Source organism: Topomyia yanbarensis, chromosome 2 (assembly GCF_030247195.1).
Source record: "Topomyia yanbarensis strain Yona2022 chromosome 2, ASM3024719v1, whole genome shotgun sequence".
Taxonomy (NCBI): domain Eukaryota; kingdom Metazoa; phylum Arthropoda; class Insecta; order Diptera; family Culicidae; genus Topomyia; species Topomyia yanbarensis.
In genome coordinates this window covers 110474428-110487459 of record NC_080671.1, presented here as the reverse complement: position 1 = coordinate 110487459, position 13032 = coordinate 110474428, and the positions used below count along the sequence as shown (strand labels likewise).

The 13032-nt window shown below is 40.6% G+C and overlaps 1 protein-coding gene across 1 annotated transcript in view; it reads left to right on the top strand.

Annotated features, from left to right (window-relative positions):
- Positions 1 to 12107, top strand: part of LOC131679190 (protein rolling stone-like) — a 56746-nt gene extending 44639 nt beyond the window's left edge. The window contains exons 4-5 of the mRNA XM_058959843.1: positions 3496 to 3676; positions 11187 to 12107. Of these exons, the coding sequence (XP_058815826.1) occupies positions 3496 to 3676; positions 11187 to 11463 (458 nt within the window). The 3' untranslated portion in view covers positions 11464 to 12107. The remainder of the gene's footprint in view (positions 1 to 3495; positions 3677 to 11186) is intronic.
- Positions 12108 to 13032: the final 925 nt, after the last annotated feature.

Here is a 13032-nt window from a genome sequence, read left to right as displayed (position 1 = left end):
TTTGAAAAGAACCGTTTTTTCTTATTTCTCTTCGCAGGTGTAGCTGCTTTCAGATGTCGAACCTCAACCTACCTCAAGAGCTTGCTGGAGAAGGAAGGACGAAGGGTAAGGGAGGACGATGGATGGAATGGATGAAGCACGGATGGATGGAATGGATGAAGGGCGTAAAGGAATCTACGAACTTTGGGTTTGAAACGGACTACACAGGCAAAAAAGGTAAGAAATCGTTTAAATTATCAAAATATATTGAAAGTGAAGAAAATAACTAATTCAATTTATAATATTTTAGGAATCCAAGGAGATAATATGGAAGAAAATAAAAATGAAGGAAATAATATACAATTTAGGAGCAAAATTATAGAATGATTCGAAAAATTTAATGATGAATAAGGAAAAATATGAAAACCGTAAGTTTCTTAAATTGTCGATTAATATTACTTTAAGAACTAACACTAGAGAATAAGAGATAGGACTAATCGTAGGAATTGCATACTAATCTAACTAACACTACTATGTACAATAATATTTACAACACGATTCTTGTCGTGCTTAGCCAAACGTGGAAGAATCCACTTTGTAGTTACTTCCATACCATTTACATAGCTGTTTTGGTGGAGTTGCGTCCACTACACAAAGGCTATGTTGGCGGCTACCGTTTCTTCATTTGTATTCTCTTAAAGCACACTGAGAATTGCATCAGAGGCTAGCTCCTCTTTTCTTCGCTTGATCACGGCCGTTTGTCGAAATCATCGTAAGGGCTCGCTTTATGATTCATAGCATATAGCATATTACTTTGTACAGGTCATTGCCCCTGCTCATTCTAAGGCGTCGTGAACCGCAATACTGGTTTAACGAGTCAGCACAAACTTCTAATGATTTCTCAGCGCAGTTATCTTTCGGAGAAATAAACAAAGCTGCTAATAGCTGCCAGTAAAAAAATTTCCCCGTAGGTGTTTCTTCTCATCGTAATCTGTGGTTACTCCGAAGAGCTACATAGCTTGACTTATTTCCACCTATCTGCTTAGATGAGAAGAACTGAAATATTTAACGGCGAACGATAGTTTTGACTATTTTTGACATCGGACTTGAACAACGTCCTTAGAAGTCTCTGTTTACCAGCAAGATCAAGTTCAAGGTTAGTTGCCTCCAGCTGACCTCTGATCATAAGTTCATAATCAACTTCTTCAGAGTTCAAATGTTCAGAATAAGGAAATCTATCCATTTTGTACGTGGATATGAAGTAGTATTGATTTATATAACTTGTATTAGGTATAATGAAACGTAGTGAGTATATAGTAATGAATTGGTAAAATAAATGTAAAAATATGGTAAAGAAGAGCAATAAACTTATTCTACAAAATATTTATGTATTTACAACTTAAACCAAATTAACCATTGAGAAAATCTAAACTAATCTAAGGGAAAAATGCCGAAGAAAGTTGTACTTTCCAACAAAAAAACGTGCCAAATCTTGTTGGGCGCCAATTGTAACCCGAGACAGTTGGAGCCGGAGCCTAAATCAATATTTAGCGGATGGCTTCAGCGCCACTCCCGAAGGAGACCATTCGCCTTGTTCAGTTTGCCCAGCTATTGAGACCCCTCCTACGGGCGGGTACCACTTGTTTCTGAGTTCTGGCTCCAGAATGGTCCAACTGGACTCAGGTACCTTGATTACCAGTCTGAAAACATTTGCTAGAAATCAACAACAGTATACAAAGAAGGCCTCAGACCGGTATAATTGATTAGCTCTAACGCCTTTTATCATCACGGGCAAAGATCTACTCAAACACAAGGTCCCCAATCGTGGCCGATTTAGGAAAGGGGGAGTCGAATGAAAAAGGAGTCAACTCTGCTCGCTAAAAACGGAAACGACCGAAAATCGTGAAACTACCTATACCAGAAAATACCAAAAAATAGTTTACTGCAAAAAAACTGTTTAATTCACTTCAACTCATAATTCGCTTACAAAAAAATATTTATTTCACATTTCGAGTCTCGAAACCCAGGGCCTTCCAACTTGCTATTTAATTTCCTCGCAGCGCGCTAACCAACATGGTCACTGCCTATCCTGTCTCTCTCCCTTCCCAAAGCATATCAAAAATCTAACTACCTAACGTGGTGTTCATCCGAAAATGAGTGGCTCAACTTACGGTGCGTGCATATACAGTCCGCGTGTTTACGTGTAATACAGCGATTTCATCGCTGACCTAGGATTTTCACGGGGTGGGAAAAATAAAACCGCCGAACAAAAAAATTGATACTCGGGTTTCGAACCCGGGCTTTTTGAGCTTGTCACGAAAACGCTGTCACTTAGCTCACTGAACCGGCATTTGCGGGTTTAAACAAAATTGATCATGCGCATGTCAAAAAAAAGGAAATGAGTACTCACACTACCATGGTTTTAAGTGGGTCGCTCGAAAATCCAGTCCGCTGGAGATGCTGATCCGGTTGCCACAAACGATTTGCCCGGTCGTTTGCTGGCAGAGTCTGATCTGATGGAGGTCACTGCATTACATGTTTCCCACGTGGGTTGATCGATAGTCGGTGCCCAGCAGCTGGACGTATGCTGGCAACGATGCTGCTCCCTAAAACCTGCACGAAAAACACGCATCCAACGACAAGTTGGAATTAGGGCACGCACTGCACTGGCCACCATTTGCACCTTACCTTAATTCGGGAATACCGACTCTAAACCACTGCTTCGATATGCGGGAAGCCACTTAACTTGTACGAGTTAGAACTGGGAAGGGAAAACTAATTACTGGCAAAACTGATATAGAGAATCTCACGATTTTTATCTTTTACCTATAAAACCACACCGAGGCGCGAGAAAAAAAACTAAACCACTCCTGCCTCTTCCACGATCCAGAACAAAGTGAAAAATCAGATCTTTGGAGTCCTCAGTTTAAAGCATGAGTCATATCTTCGTGACCGGAACTACGCAATCGTTCACGAAATTACGCAAGTTTCCCCGAAGCCTTTTTTTGTATACGGCTTCAATTTCTTTTGAATATCCCCAGACCTCGATCCTCTACCACCAAATCCCGGGTGCTGCCGAATGGCTTTCAAAACCCAGAGACAAATAGTTTCCCCTCCACTATAGCTTATTCTGCGGTTAAAGGTCGCAGAAAGGGTTATCTCAAAAGCGGGGCGACGCCTGCGTCGCGACCACCCGCCAAAAGTAACTCGGCTCCAACCACGGCTGGATACGGTGGGTGCTCAACCACTCATCTGACAGTTCATTCGAAGGAACTCCAACCAACCACTCACTCTCATTCACATTTCGGGAGAAATTACAGAAGCTTTTACCCATGCTGAGCGGACCAGTTATTCGAGGGGCCGCTCGATATTATTTACATTCATATCGTAGTACTACAAGCAAGAACAAAAAACTGTTACTTTGTAGGAGGTTGATACCATGTAGAGACCTGCCGCAATTTACCAAATAAAACTCAATCACCATAACACCATCATGTTTTCTTTCCCTACCTACAGAGGAGATGCCCGTGGACGCCAACAATATCCTTGTTCACGCCACCAACTGTGTATTCATGTTCATCGATCTGATCATCGTGGCCTACCCAGTGCGAATATGGCACGTAGTGCAGCCGATCGGATTTGGCCTCTTCTACTGTCTATTCTCGGTGATCTACTTTCTGTTCGATGGAACCGACAAGTAAGTATCCTTACATCGATCTAGCAGTTGGTCGGTTATTAGCTTAATGTGAGCAGGTGATCAGCCCAAGAAAAAAAAATTCCTAACGCGCCCAACAATCGCATAGAGCAGATTCGCAACATGGTGGATGCCGCGAACTTGTAGGGGGCCACGAAGTCGTTGTTGGGGGTCCGCGAAGAAAAATGTGTTTGTGAATCTTGTTTCCTAACAGACCGAAAATAATATATTGATAGCTTATACAAAATAGATGTTTAGCAACAACCCAGGGTGATTTCTAAGGGGTCCGTGGCACGGAACAGGTTGAGAACTACTGCAGAGCCCAACAGCTGGCGCTTGTATGTAGAAAGACGCGTTTTACTACGTTACAAATTGCCTAGCCAGCCAGCACCAAGCCGCCGATGTTCTTGTTAAACGGTTAATTTCTGCAGCATTTGCTGTTTTCCATTGTAAAACTATAATAACTGCGATACCTGGTAGCAAATTTGTTGATACATTTTTATTAGACAACATACACGCTGTACTGGCCACGTGTGTGGACTATGTGCAATTCGTCGCTCGCTTTCTCAGAGAACGATCGTTATAAAATTACATAATAGAGGGGTGCCAAGGTGAAACGGGGAATTTCTTAGAGATCCTATATTGAAGATATTAGGGTGATTGTACTTTTTTCAATCCTATTAGTTAGAGTGTCGATATTTTTGTTTTCCTCTTAAGTACATAATAGTAATTTCTTTCATTCTAATATTTGTGCCAAAAGGTTTAATCAGAGATATCAGACGCTGCTCAAATTAAAATATTCGAATAGAGTAAGATGTATTAAGGAATAGTTACCCTAGTAGCACTGAACCTAATGGAGCTTACCATTGCATTGCAATGCAATGCGCTGTCGCTAATGGATAGGACATTTGCCAGTAATGAAAATGGCGAAAGGTGTAAATGTTTATTCACGAACAAAAGTTCGTTGGGTATTAACTACCTTAAATGGGCTATCCTGATCGGGGGGAGAAATAAAACCCTTTCTCTTTGGGTACCTTCATGATAGTGTATTAAGGCAACAATGATATGTTACATCGTTACAGTAGGGGTCGGAATCAGCTGTGGTTGACTGGTTATGTGTATTTTCTAAGCAACTGACAACACAAAGGGAAACTCACCAGTTTCCATTAGGATGGCTGGCTTTCCTATTCAATCATGGGTTCCCGGTTAGTAACGTCTTAGGTTTTATTTAATTTACGTAGTACGCATCGCTGTTACACTTGATTTATCTAGAAAATAATAAGAGTCGGTATAATTGAAAACATTATCACAAAGAACAGAAGAAATAAATCAAAACTAAGTGGATAAAATTGAGAAAAGTTTGGTTAGCGCTACCATACAGGCAAATCCATTACTAATAGCGTAGTCGACCCTTACAATTAGTCTACCTGTGTGCAAGTACCGATCTACATAGATCTTTTATTTTTACAAACGCTTGAGATAAACCGCTGTACGCTGTGATAACCAATTTGACTTAGGCACGAACATATGCGATAGTAGGCAAAACAAAAGAATCCCATGCCTGCATGCTGCCTTGCATTTAAATTGCTACATCTCAACCGGAGCCTGCCTTTAAACTCGTCATAGGGCAACTTTTTATAGCCTCATTTAGCTGTTTTCAATGAAAACTAGATTCTTCGGTAGCTATGTTTAAGCCCAACGTCTATCTGCCCATTCGATCAACAATCCAAACCCGTACATCTCATTAATGCATAAGGTTGTAATCTGACATAGGTACTGAAAGCTGTTGGCCATTAGACCATGTTGGGCGGATATTGGGGAATTTTAAATTAAAGTATCATATGTAGACCAGGTACCTTGTTTGCTGGGTTGTCGACTGTCCATATCATAATTATAATACAAATAATTATGGTTCATTTCCTTGCCACGGAAATGCCGTATAACTCATTCATTCGGAATGGGATAAGATTGTTTCATTAAAAAACATGCTGGAAGGAAAGTCGACATTATATTGTTAATTACAATCTAAATTGGACTGTCATAAACGAACACACACTCCATAAATTCACATGACATTTGAATCTATAAGTGTACTAGTTGGGAGTCAATGCGGCATCTCAAGTTCCAATTGGAATCGGATTTACTTAACCCCGTCTTCGACGCTTTCATCAAAAATGGCACGACAAATCCACGTGAAATGCCTCGTGCATGTATACTTGCGAATAGTGCTATTGACGCATGTCTTATATCCGATCTCACAACTTGCGAAATTTATGCTGTCACAGTTAATAACAAGAACTGTTGATAACATAAACAAGATAAATAAACAAGAAATTCGGCATATTTGCCGCTTAATGAACCATCAACTTCTGATGATTTCAAAAGGGTTATATAATACTGGTGCAGAAATAGGTTTTCCCTCATAAGCGGCAGTGATGCAAATAATTTGGGCAGCTCAGATATCAATTTGAGAGGCACCGAATCGATGAAATACTTAAGCAGTACAAATCTGCACATACTTAATGGAGGAAATCGCCCAACATTTCCACGAGCTGTCAGAGAAGGGGTGTTAGATGTAACTCTCTGCTCTGACAGTATTACGCACGAGTTGGCAAACTGGCTCTTACCGAACGAGCTCGTTATCTGATCATAAGTGCATTGTCTTTGATCATTTAAACATCTCGCTAGACAACATCACATATCGTAGTCCCAAATCTACGAACTGGAACGATCTACGATGAGAGCTTGACGACTAGGTTTCAGGGGTATCTTCCGACGATTGAATCTTCAGGTGACTTGGTTGAGGTCGTGGATAAAACAAACTCACTCATAGTAGTAGTATACCAAGAGGCTTGCCCGCTTCGAGTTATGCGTGCCTCTATAGAAACTCCTTGGTGGGATGCCGAACTTGGTCGACTCAAAAAAATATGTAGAAGAGCTTGAAATCGTAGACGCTGGAACGGTTCGGAGGCCTTTAAATTGGCTGGCAAAGCATACAGAAAAGCCCTTCGATCCTCTGAGCGACGTGGTTGGAAAAGCCTCTGCAGAAATGTCTCAAGTCTCAACGAGCCTAGTAGATTAAATAAGTTACTTTCGAAATCGAAAGACTTTCATGTCAGTTCGATTAGAACTACTAATGGTGAATACTCGTCTGACCAAGATGTAGTACTCAACTGTATTTAAACACACTCTTTCCAGGTAGTACGTAGCCATCATTGACGACTGTCCCTGAGTTCTTTTCAGGTAGTTCTGATTCTTGGGAATTTGCTCGTAGAATTGTGACAACCGAATCGATCAAATAGAAATCGAAAGTTTTGCTCCGTATAAGCACAGAGAACAGACGTCCATCTTCAGCATTCAACTTGTGTAAAATCTCTAACGGTTTCGAAGGTAGTTTGGATATCTAAACCAGGTGCGCTACTGTCGTCATGTTTTTTTGTGGCTGAGCGCGACAGAATTGACAGCGGTTATTCCTCTACCCAGTCAAACTAGTCCGGAACCGATTCGGACTTCCAGCATGAATTCCAGCTCAAATGCATCAACCGATAGAATCGGAATCGATTGTTTTCTTTGAGCTAGATTCCATGCAGAATCCATCCAGGATTTCGAACCGGTTCCGGAATCGATTTGACGGATAGTTGGGATAGGTTGGTGTGGCGGCGCTAGTGTTTTTAGTATATTAATTCAAATGTTTTCACACGTTTTTTAAATATTTTTGTTCGATCATGGATGTCTGTTCTCTGTGGTATAAGTCTCCGGGAAAAGATGAAGTTATTCCAGTTCAACTAAAAAAAGGATATGAACACTTCAAGCATATTTTGAAAAGGTTTCTTACTTATAGTCTTGCACCAGGGTACATTCCGTTAGCGTGGCAGGAAATAACTGTAAAATTCATTCCCAAAGGTGGCCGCGTCACTTATGAGGAGGCAAAGAGCTTTAGACCGATCAGTCTGATCTCCTTCCTTCTCAAATCAGTGGAACGTTTAATCGACCACTACATTCGGGATGTTTGTTTAGGCGAGCACCCGCTGCATGCAATGCAACATGCATATCAGCAGGGGAAGTCTACTACCACCTTGTTACCCAATGTTGTCTAGTTTTTTCACAAAAGCAATCATGTTTAGGAGTTTTTCTTGATATTGAAGGTGCTTTTGACAACGTGTCTTTCGAATCCATCTTGGAAGCAGCACGAGGTCATGGAGTACCTTCATATATCACGAACTGGATACACGCAATGCTTAGCAACCGACATCTATGCTCATCTCTAAGACAAGTAGAGATAAAGAAACTGAGTGTCTGAGGATGTCCTCAAGGTGGTGTGTTGTCACAACTTCTATGGAACCTTGTCGCCGATGGCTTGTTGAGGAAACTTAATGAGCGTGTGTGTTTCCGATATTTGGTTTCGCCGATGATTATCATATAATGATCACCGGTATTTGAATAAACACACTTTTTGATTTGATGTACCAAGCCTTATGTCAACCATCTTCACAGGATGGTCTTGATGGCGATGATTGGTGCGTTCTCGACAACACCTACTGCTGCTTTAGAGGCACTCTTGAACATAAAACCACTATATGTGTTTCTGAAACAAGAAGCACTTAAGATTACTGGGCTTTGGAACAGTAACCCAATAGATCGTGCAACTATTCACACAAGACTGTGGCCCCAAATGGTTACTTGGGATGAGATAACACTTGCTCGCAGTAGTTTTCTTTTTAAAACTTTCAATGTGAGAATTCTTCATCGTAAGGAATGGCTAGATGGATGGAGATGGCTAGATGGAGCGACTTGAAGATTATGTAGTTTGTTAAACTGATGGTTCTTTGTTGTAGGCCCGAGCTGGTGCTGGTGTCTACTGTCGTGAAATGAGATTATACCAATCTCATTCGCTTGGTAGAAACTGTACCGTATTCCAAGCAGAAATCTTCGCGATTCTGTGGGGCGCACAATCGGAACTTCAGCAGAGAATTTGCGGTAAAAGAATCTATTTTAGCTCTGACAGTCAGCCTGCACTGAAAGCATTTAGTTCGACAGATTCGAGATCGAAATTAGTAATCGCTTGTCGAACTCAAGTCGAACAACTTAGCATTTCAAATACTATCTATTTTCTATGGGTACCTGATCATGCCAGTATTACTGGAATTGATTGGGCAGACGAATTGGCTACAGCTGGCGCTGCGACTGACTTCGTTGGTCCAGAACCAGTTCTCACCACTGTCGATAAGTTGGATAAAGCACAAGATTCGCTCTTGGGCTGCATCCGAACATGCCAACCATTGGCGTAGCTTGCAAACTTGCGTTCAAACAAAGACTTTTCTGCCGGATGTGAGTCCGAAAATGTCAAAGAATTTGTTAGGGCATGTTCAGGAGCGTTTTATTTTGTATAGGAGTTTCAAAGTAGAACTGGAACTGAAACATTCACATCCCCAGCAGAGCGTTTTGTTTTATTATTTCGAAGTTTTGTTTAAAAATTTAAAACTGTTATACGACTCCGTTCTATTTGTTGCTGATTTTAAAACACGTTTAGAACTGTGTTTTAAATACATGCAAAGTTTTCAGCACATACACTTAGACCCGATAGACTGGGGAAAAATAAATTTGAATGCAGTAACGCTGAAGGAATGGCGAGACATGAATTTTAAACTGAATAGAACATCCGCTACAACTGCTGCTGGGGACAGCAAGTTATAGTTTTAAAATTTTCAGTTTTATATAATAGAACTGTCAAAATTATGAATCTAGAAATGAAACACTCCTGAACATGCTCTTACATTTTTTCCAAGCACAACTGCAGTATTCAATTATCACATGGCTACTATTCAGCGCGCTGAGTATTATTCATGTGATCTTTGTGAATCTGATTACGGAACATCATATCATTTGATATGCAACTGCCCTGTAGTGATGCAATTACGTATCCGGATTTTTGGTTCTCCATACATAATTGAACCTATGTACAGAGAGCTGAAACTGAAGGATATGCTATTGTTCCCAACCAAGTGTGTAAAGAGCTGAAGGCATTATCCGTAGGGTTTATTATTCCTTTGTTAGGAACGAATCCAGGTTGTTCACTGTATTGTGTTGTCATTTTCTGTTTCCCCATTTTTTCTCTTCCCATCAAAAAAATTATGAGACGATATGGCAAGGCACAAATCTCCGAATAACATGAATAACGTGCAAATCGAGTCAATATATTCTAATCCCTGATTCCTGGTAACACGAAAATCGGATATGACCAAATTATGGAACAGGTCGATATTCTGGTCTGGGTCTGGTATTACAGCTGTTTTTTGACCTCCAGAACGAGGGAAGTCTCCAGGGCTCTGTCTACCATATTCATACTTTTTTACCCAAATTCTTACGTTTTCCTAGGAAGGACACAAATCACTGATCGTAAGAAAAATGCTTTCATAAATTTGTATTGCATAGAAAGATTAATTGCCTCACTATCATTCAGACTGTCAAAATGTGAAAACATTACAAAAACTTTTGAAACAACAGTGAAATAAGCAAAAAAGACTACATAATACGAGGGTACATAGCTTTGTACTTTTTTATTGCTTAGTAGGCGGTATAGGCTACCTATGAAGCAGCCCTCGTAATATTGCTTAAGTCGGTTACCAACTATCGTGCAAACAGTTCAACTTATGGGTTTTATAGCTTGGGCTTGTGCGACCACCCATGGTTGCAACTCCGTTCTTGATCTGGTCTAGCAGATATTGCCTGGGAGTATCAAATCATCCTTCAATGTACAACTTCTGGTAAACCTAAGTTGTTTATTGACGCCGACCCAGTCCGAACGTAGATCGCAGCAGGGAAGAGAAGGAATGTTAGTCCGATGGGGTAAAACTACGTTTGCGCCGTAACTGTAGTAAAAGATTTACTTTTCATGGCGGATTCACCAGTAATTTTACAATTTCTCATTTCTGTCATCATAGGATAATACCATATCAACTTTTGAATAGGGCTAATAAGATTTGTAAACAAACTTTTGTTTTGCTAATTTCTCTTATTTTGTTACAATTTCAACACAGAAAACATTTGAAATTGATTCTACCAAGGGTAAAGATGCTGATTCATGTGTATTTGTCATGAAATTCAACTCGGCTGCGGAGTAATGAGCGAAAGAAGTTTGTTTACAAAAATCTCATTAGCCCTTTTGAAGAATTAATATTGAATAGATTCCATCCGATCTCCACTACTGTCGCTTCCATTCGAAGCGATACCGACCCAGGCTCCAGCCCTAACCGCTGTCAAAATGTATGAACTGACAGCGGCTGAGTCTAGATGCCGACTCAGCCCTGATTACATGCAAAATGTTACGGCATAAGATGGCGTGTAGCTCGGTTTGCAATACGAGAAGTAAAAGATAGGAGTTCTGTATCAAAGGTCATAGGGCCGCATGTTGTACATTGATACAGCTTTGCCAACCAGTTCAATTTGTTGATTTTATATGAGACTATCTTAGTAATAATACAGACTCAGATTACAAGTTATCATTTCGTTTCAGGAAAGGTCGCCCGTACATCTACAACGTGCTTGACTGGCGCACGCCTGGACCGGCCATGGTAACCGTTGTGGGGACAATCGTACTGGCAGTCATCGTTCAGGTTCTGATGTTCTTCGCTTACAAACTACGCAGCTTCGTCTATCTGCGCTACTTCAACCCGAAGCCGATTCTACCGACAAATTCCACCATCAATCTTCAGCAGGGCAAAAGTTGTGACGGTATTTCAATGGTATACGGCAATGATAACCGTGGTTATACCCCTAGCGAAAAATATTAGGGATGTGAATTGTAACGATAGTTCGACACGTTAGGATAATGTCTGACATCGGTTATACCCTAAGACAGGATCCGCCAGTTCAGTTTCAGGCTGTCGAGCCAATCACGAACCAGATTGTGATTGGATAAAATGGGCATCAACAGGCGTATACACACTCAATTCAGTTCGGTAATTTCCACAACGTTGAACAGTCAGTAAAAATTTCAACTGGTAGCTCAGCAAAGTGGCTTTAATTCGATGATTTTCAGCTATATATTTTCCGAGTTTCAGCAACAAACGTCACTTCTACTGAGATCTCGGTAAAAGCTTTGTTAGCAGAGTGCTCGACGGTGTAAAAATTGCGAAAAATGCTGAAATTCGGTAGAACAAAATTAAGTGTGTATGGCTTGCACTGAGAAACAAAAATATGCATAGTTAAGTACGATTCAGACGATACATTAGCTTCCGTCAACGTCAACGGAACGTCGCCGTTCCGTCAGGATAAGTTACATGCAGTTAAATGGAGGCATTCACACACAAAATCAACGGCACGGAACGTTTTGACGTACGGCATGTGTGAACGGGCACAACAGAAAAGTATTAAACTTATCCTGACGGAACGGTGACGTTCCGTTGACGTTGACGGAAGCTGATGTATCGTCTGAATCGTACTTTAAGTACGATTCAGACGATACATCAGCTTCCGTCAACGGAACGTCACCGTTCCGTCAGGATAAGTTTAATACTTTTCTGTTGTGCCCGTTCACACATGCCGTACGTCAAAACGTTCCGTGCCGTTGATGTTGTGTGTGAATGCCTCCATTTAACTGCACGTAACTTATCCTGACGGAACGGCGACGTTCCGTTGACGTTGACGGAAGCTGATGTATCGTCTGAATCGTACTTTAACATACTTTCTATTCCCGTCTCTTTTCTTCTGCTGTGATTTTTATGAATTTTCATGCATTCTTCTTGTACACTGAGAAATTAAAATATGCATAGTTAGCATACTTTCTCTTCCCGTCTCTTTTCTTCTGCTGTGATTTTTATGCATTTTCATGCATAAACTTCTAATAAGCATTCAATGAGTGGATAGACCGAATATGTCCAATGCATAAAATTTACAGCAGAAGAAACGAGAGGCAGATAGAAAAGTATGCTATCGATGCATAAACAAAATTCTGCGTGTAAGCATAGATTGGATAGACCAAATATGTCCAATGCATAAAATTTACAAGAGAAGAAACACGAGACAGATAGAAAAGTATGCTATCGATGAATAAATAACGTTCGGCGTGCGGAATCAAAAGGTACTAAAGGGCTAACTGGAAGTGTTGTCTAAATAAGTGTAAGGGCATGTTTAGGAGCGTTTCAAATCTAGATTCAGAATTTTGACAGTTCTATAATATAAAACTGAAAATTTTAAAACTAAAACTTGCTGTCCCCAGCAGCAGTTTTAGCGTGTGTTCCATTCAGTTTATAATTCATGTCTCGTCATGCCTTCAGCGTTACTGCATTCAAATTTATTTTTCCCCAGTCTATCGGGTCTAAGTATCTGTGCTGAGTACTCTCCATGTATTTAAAACACCG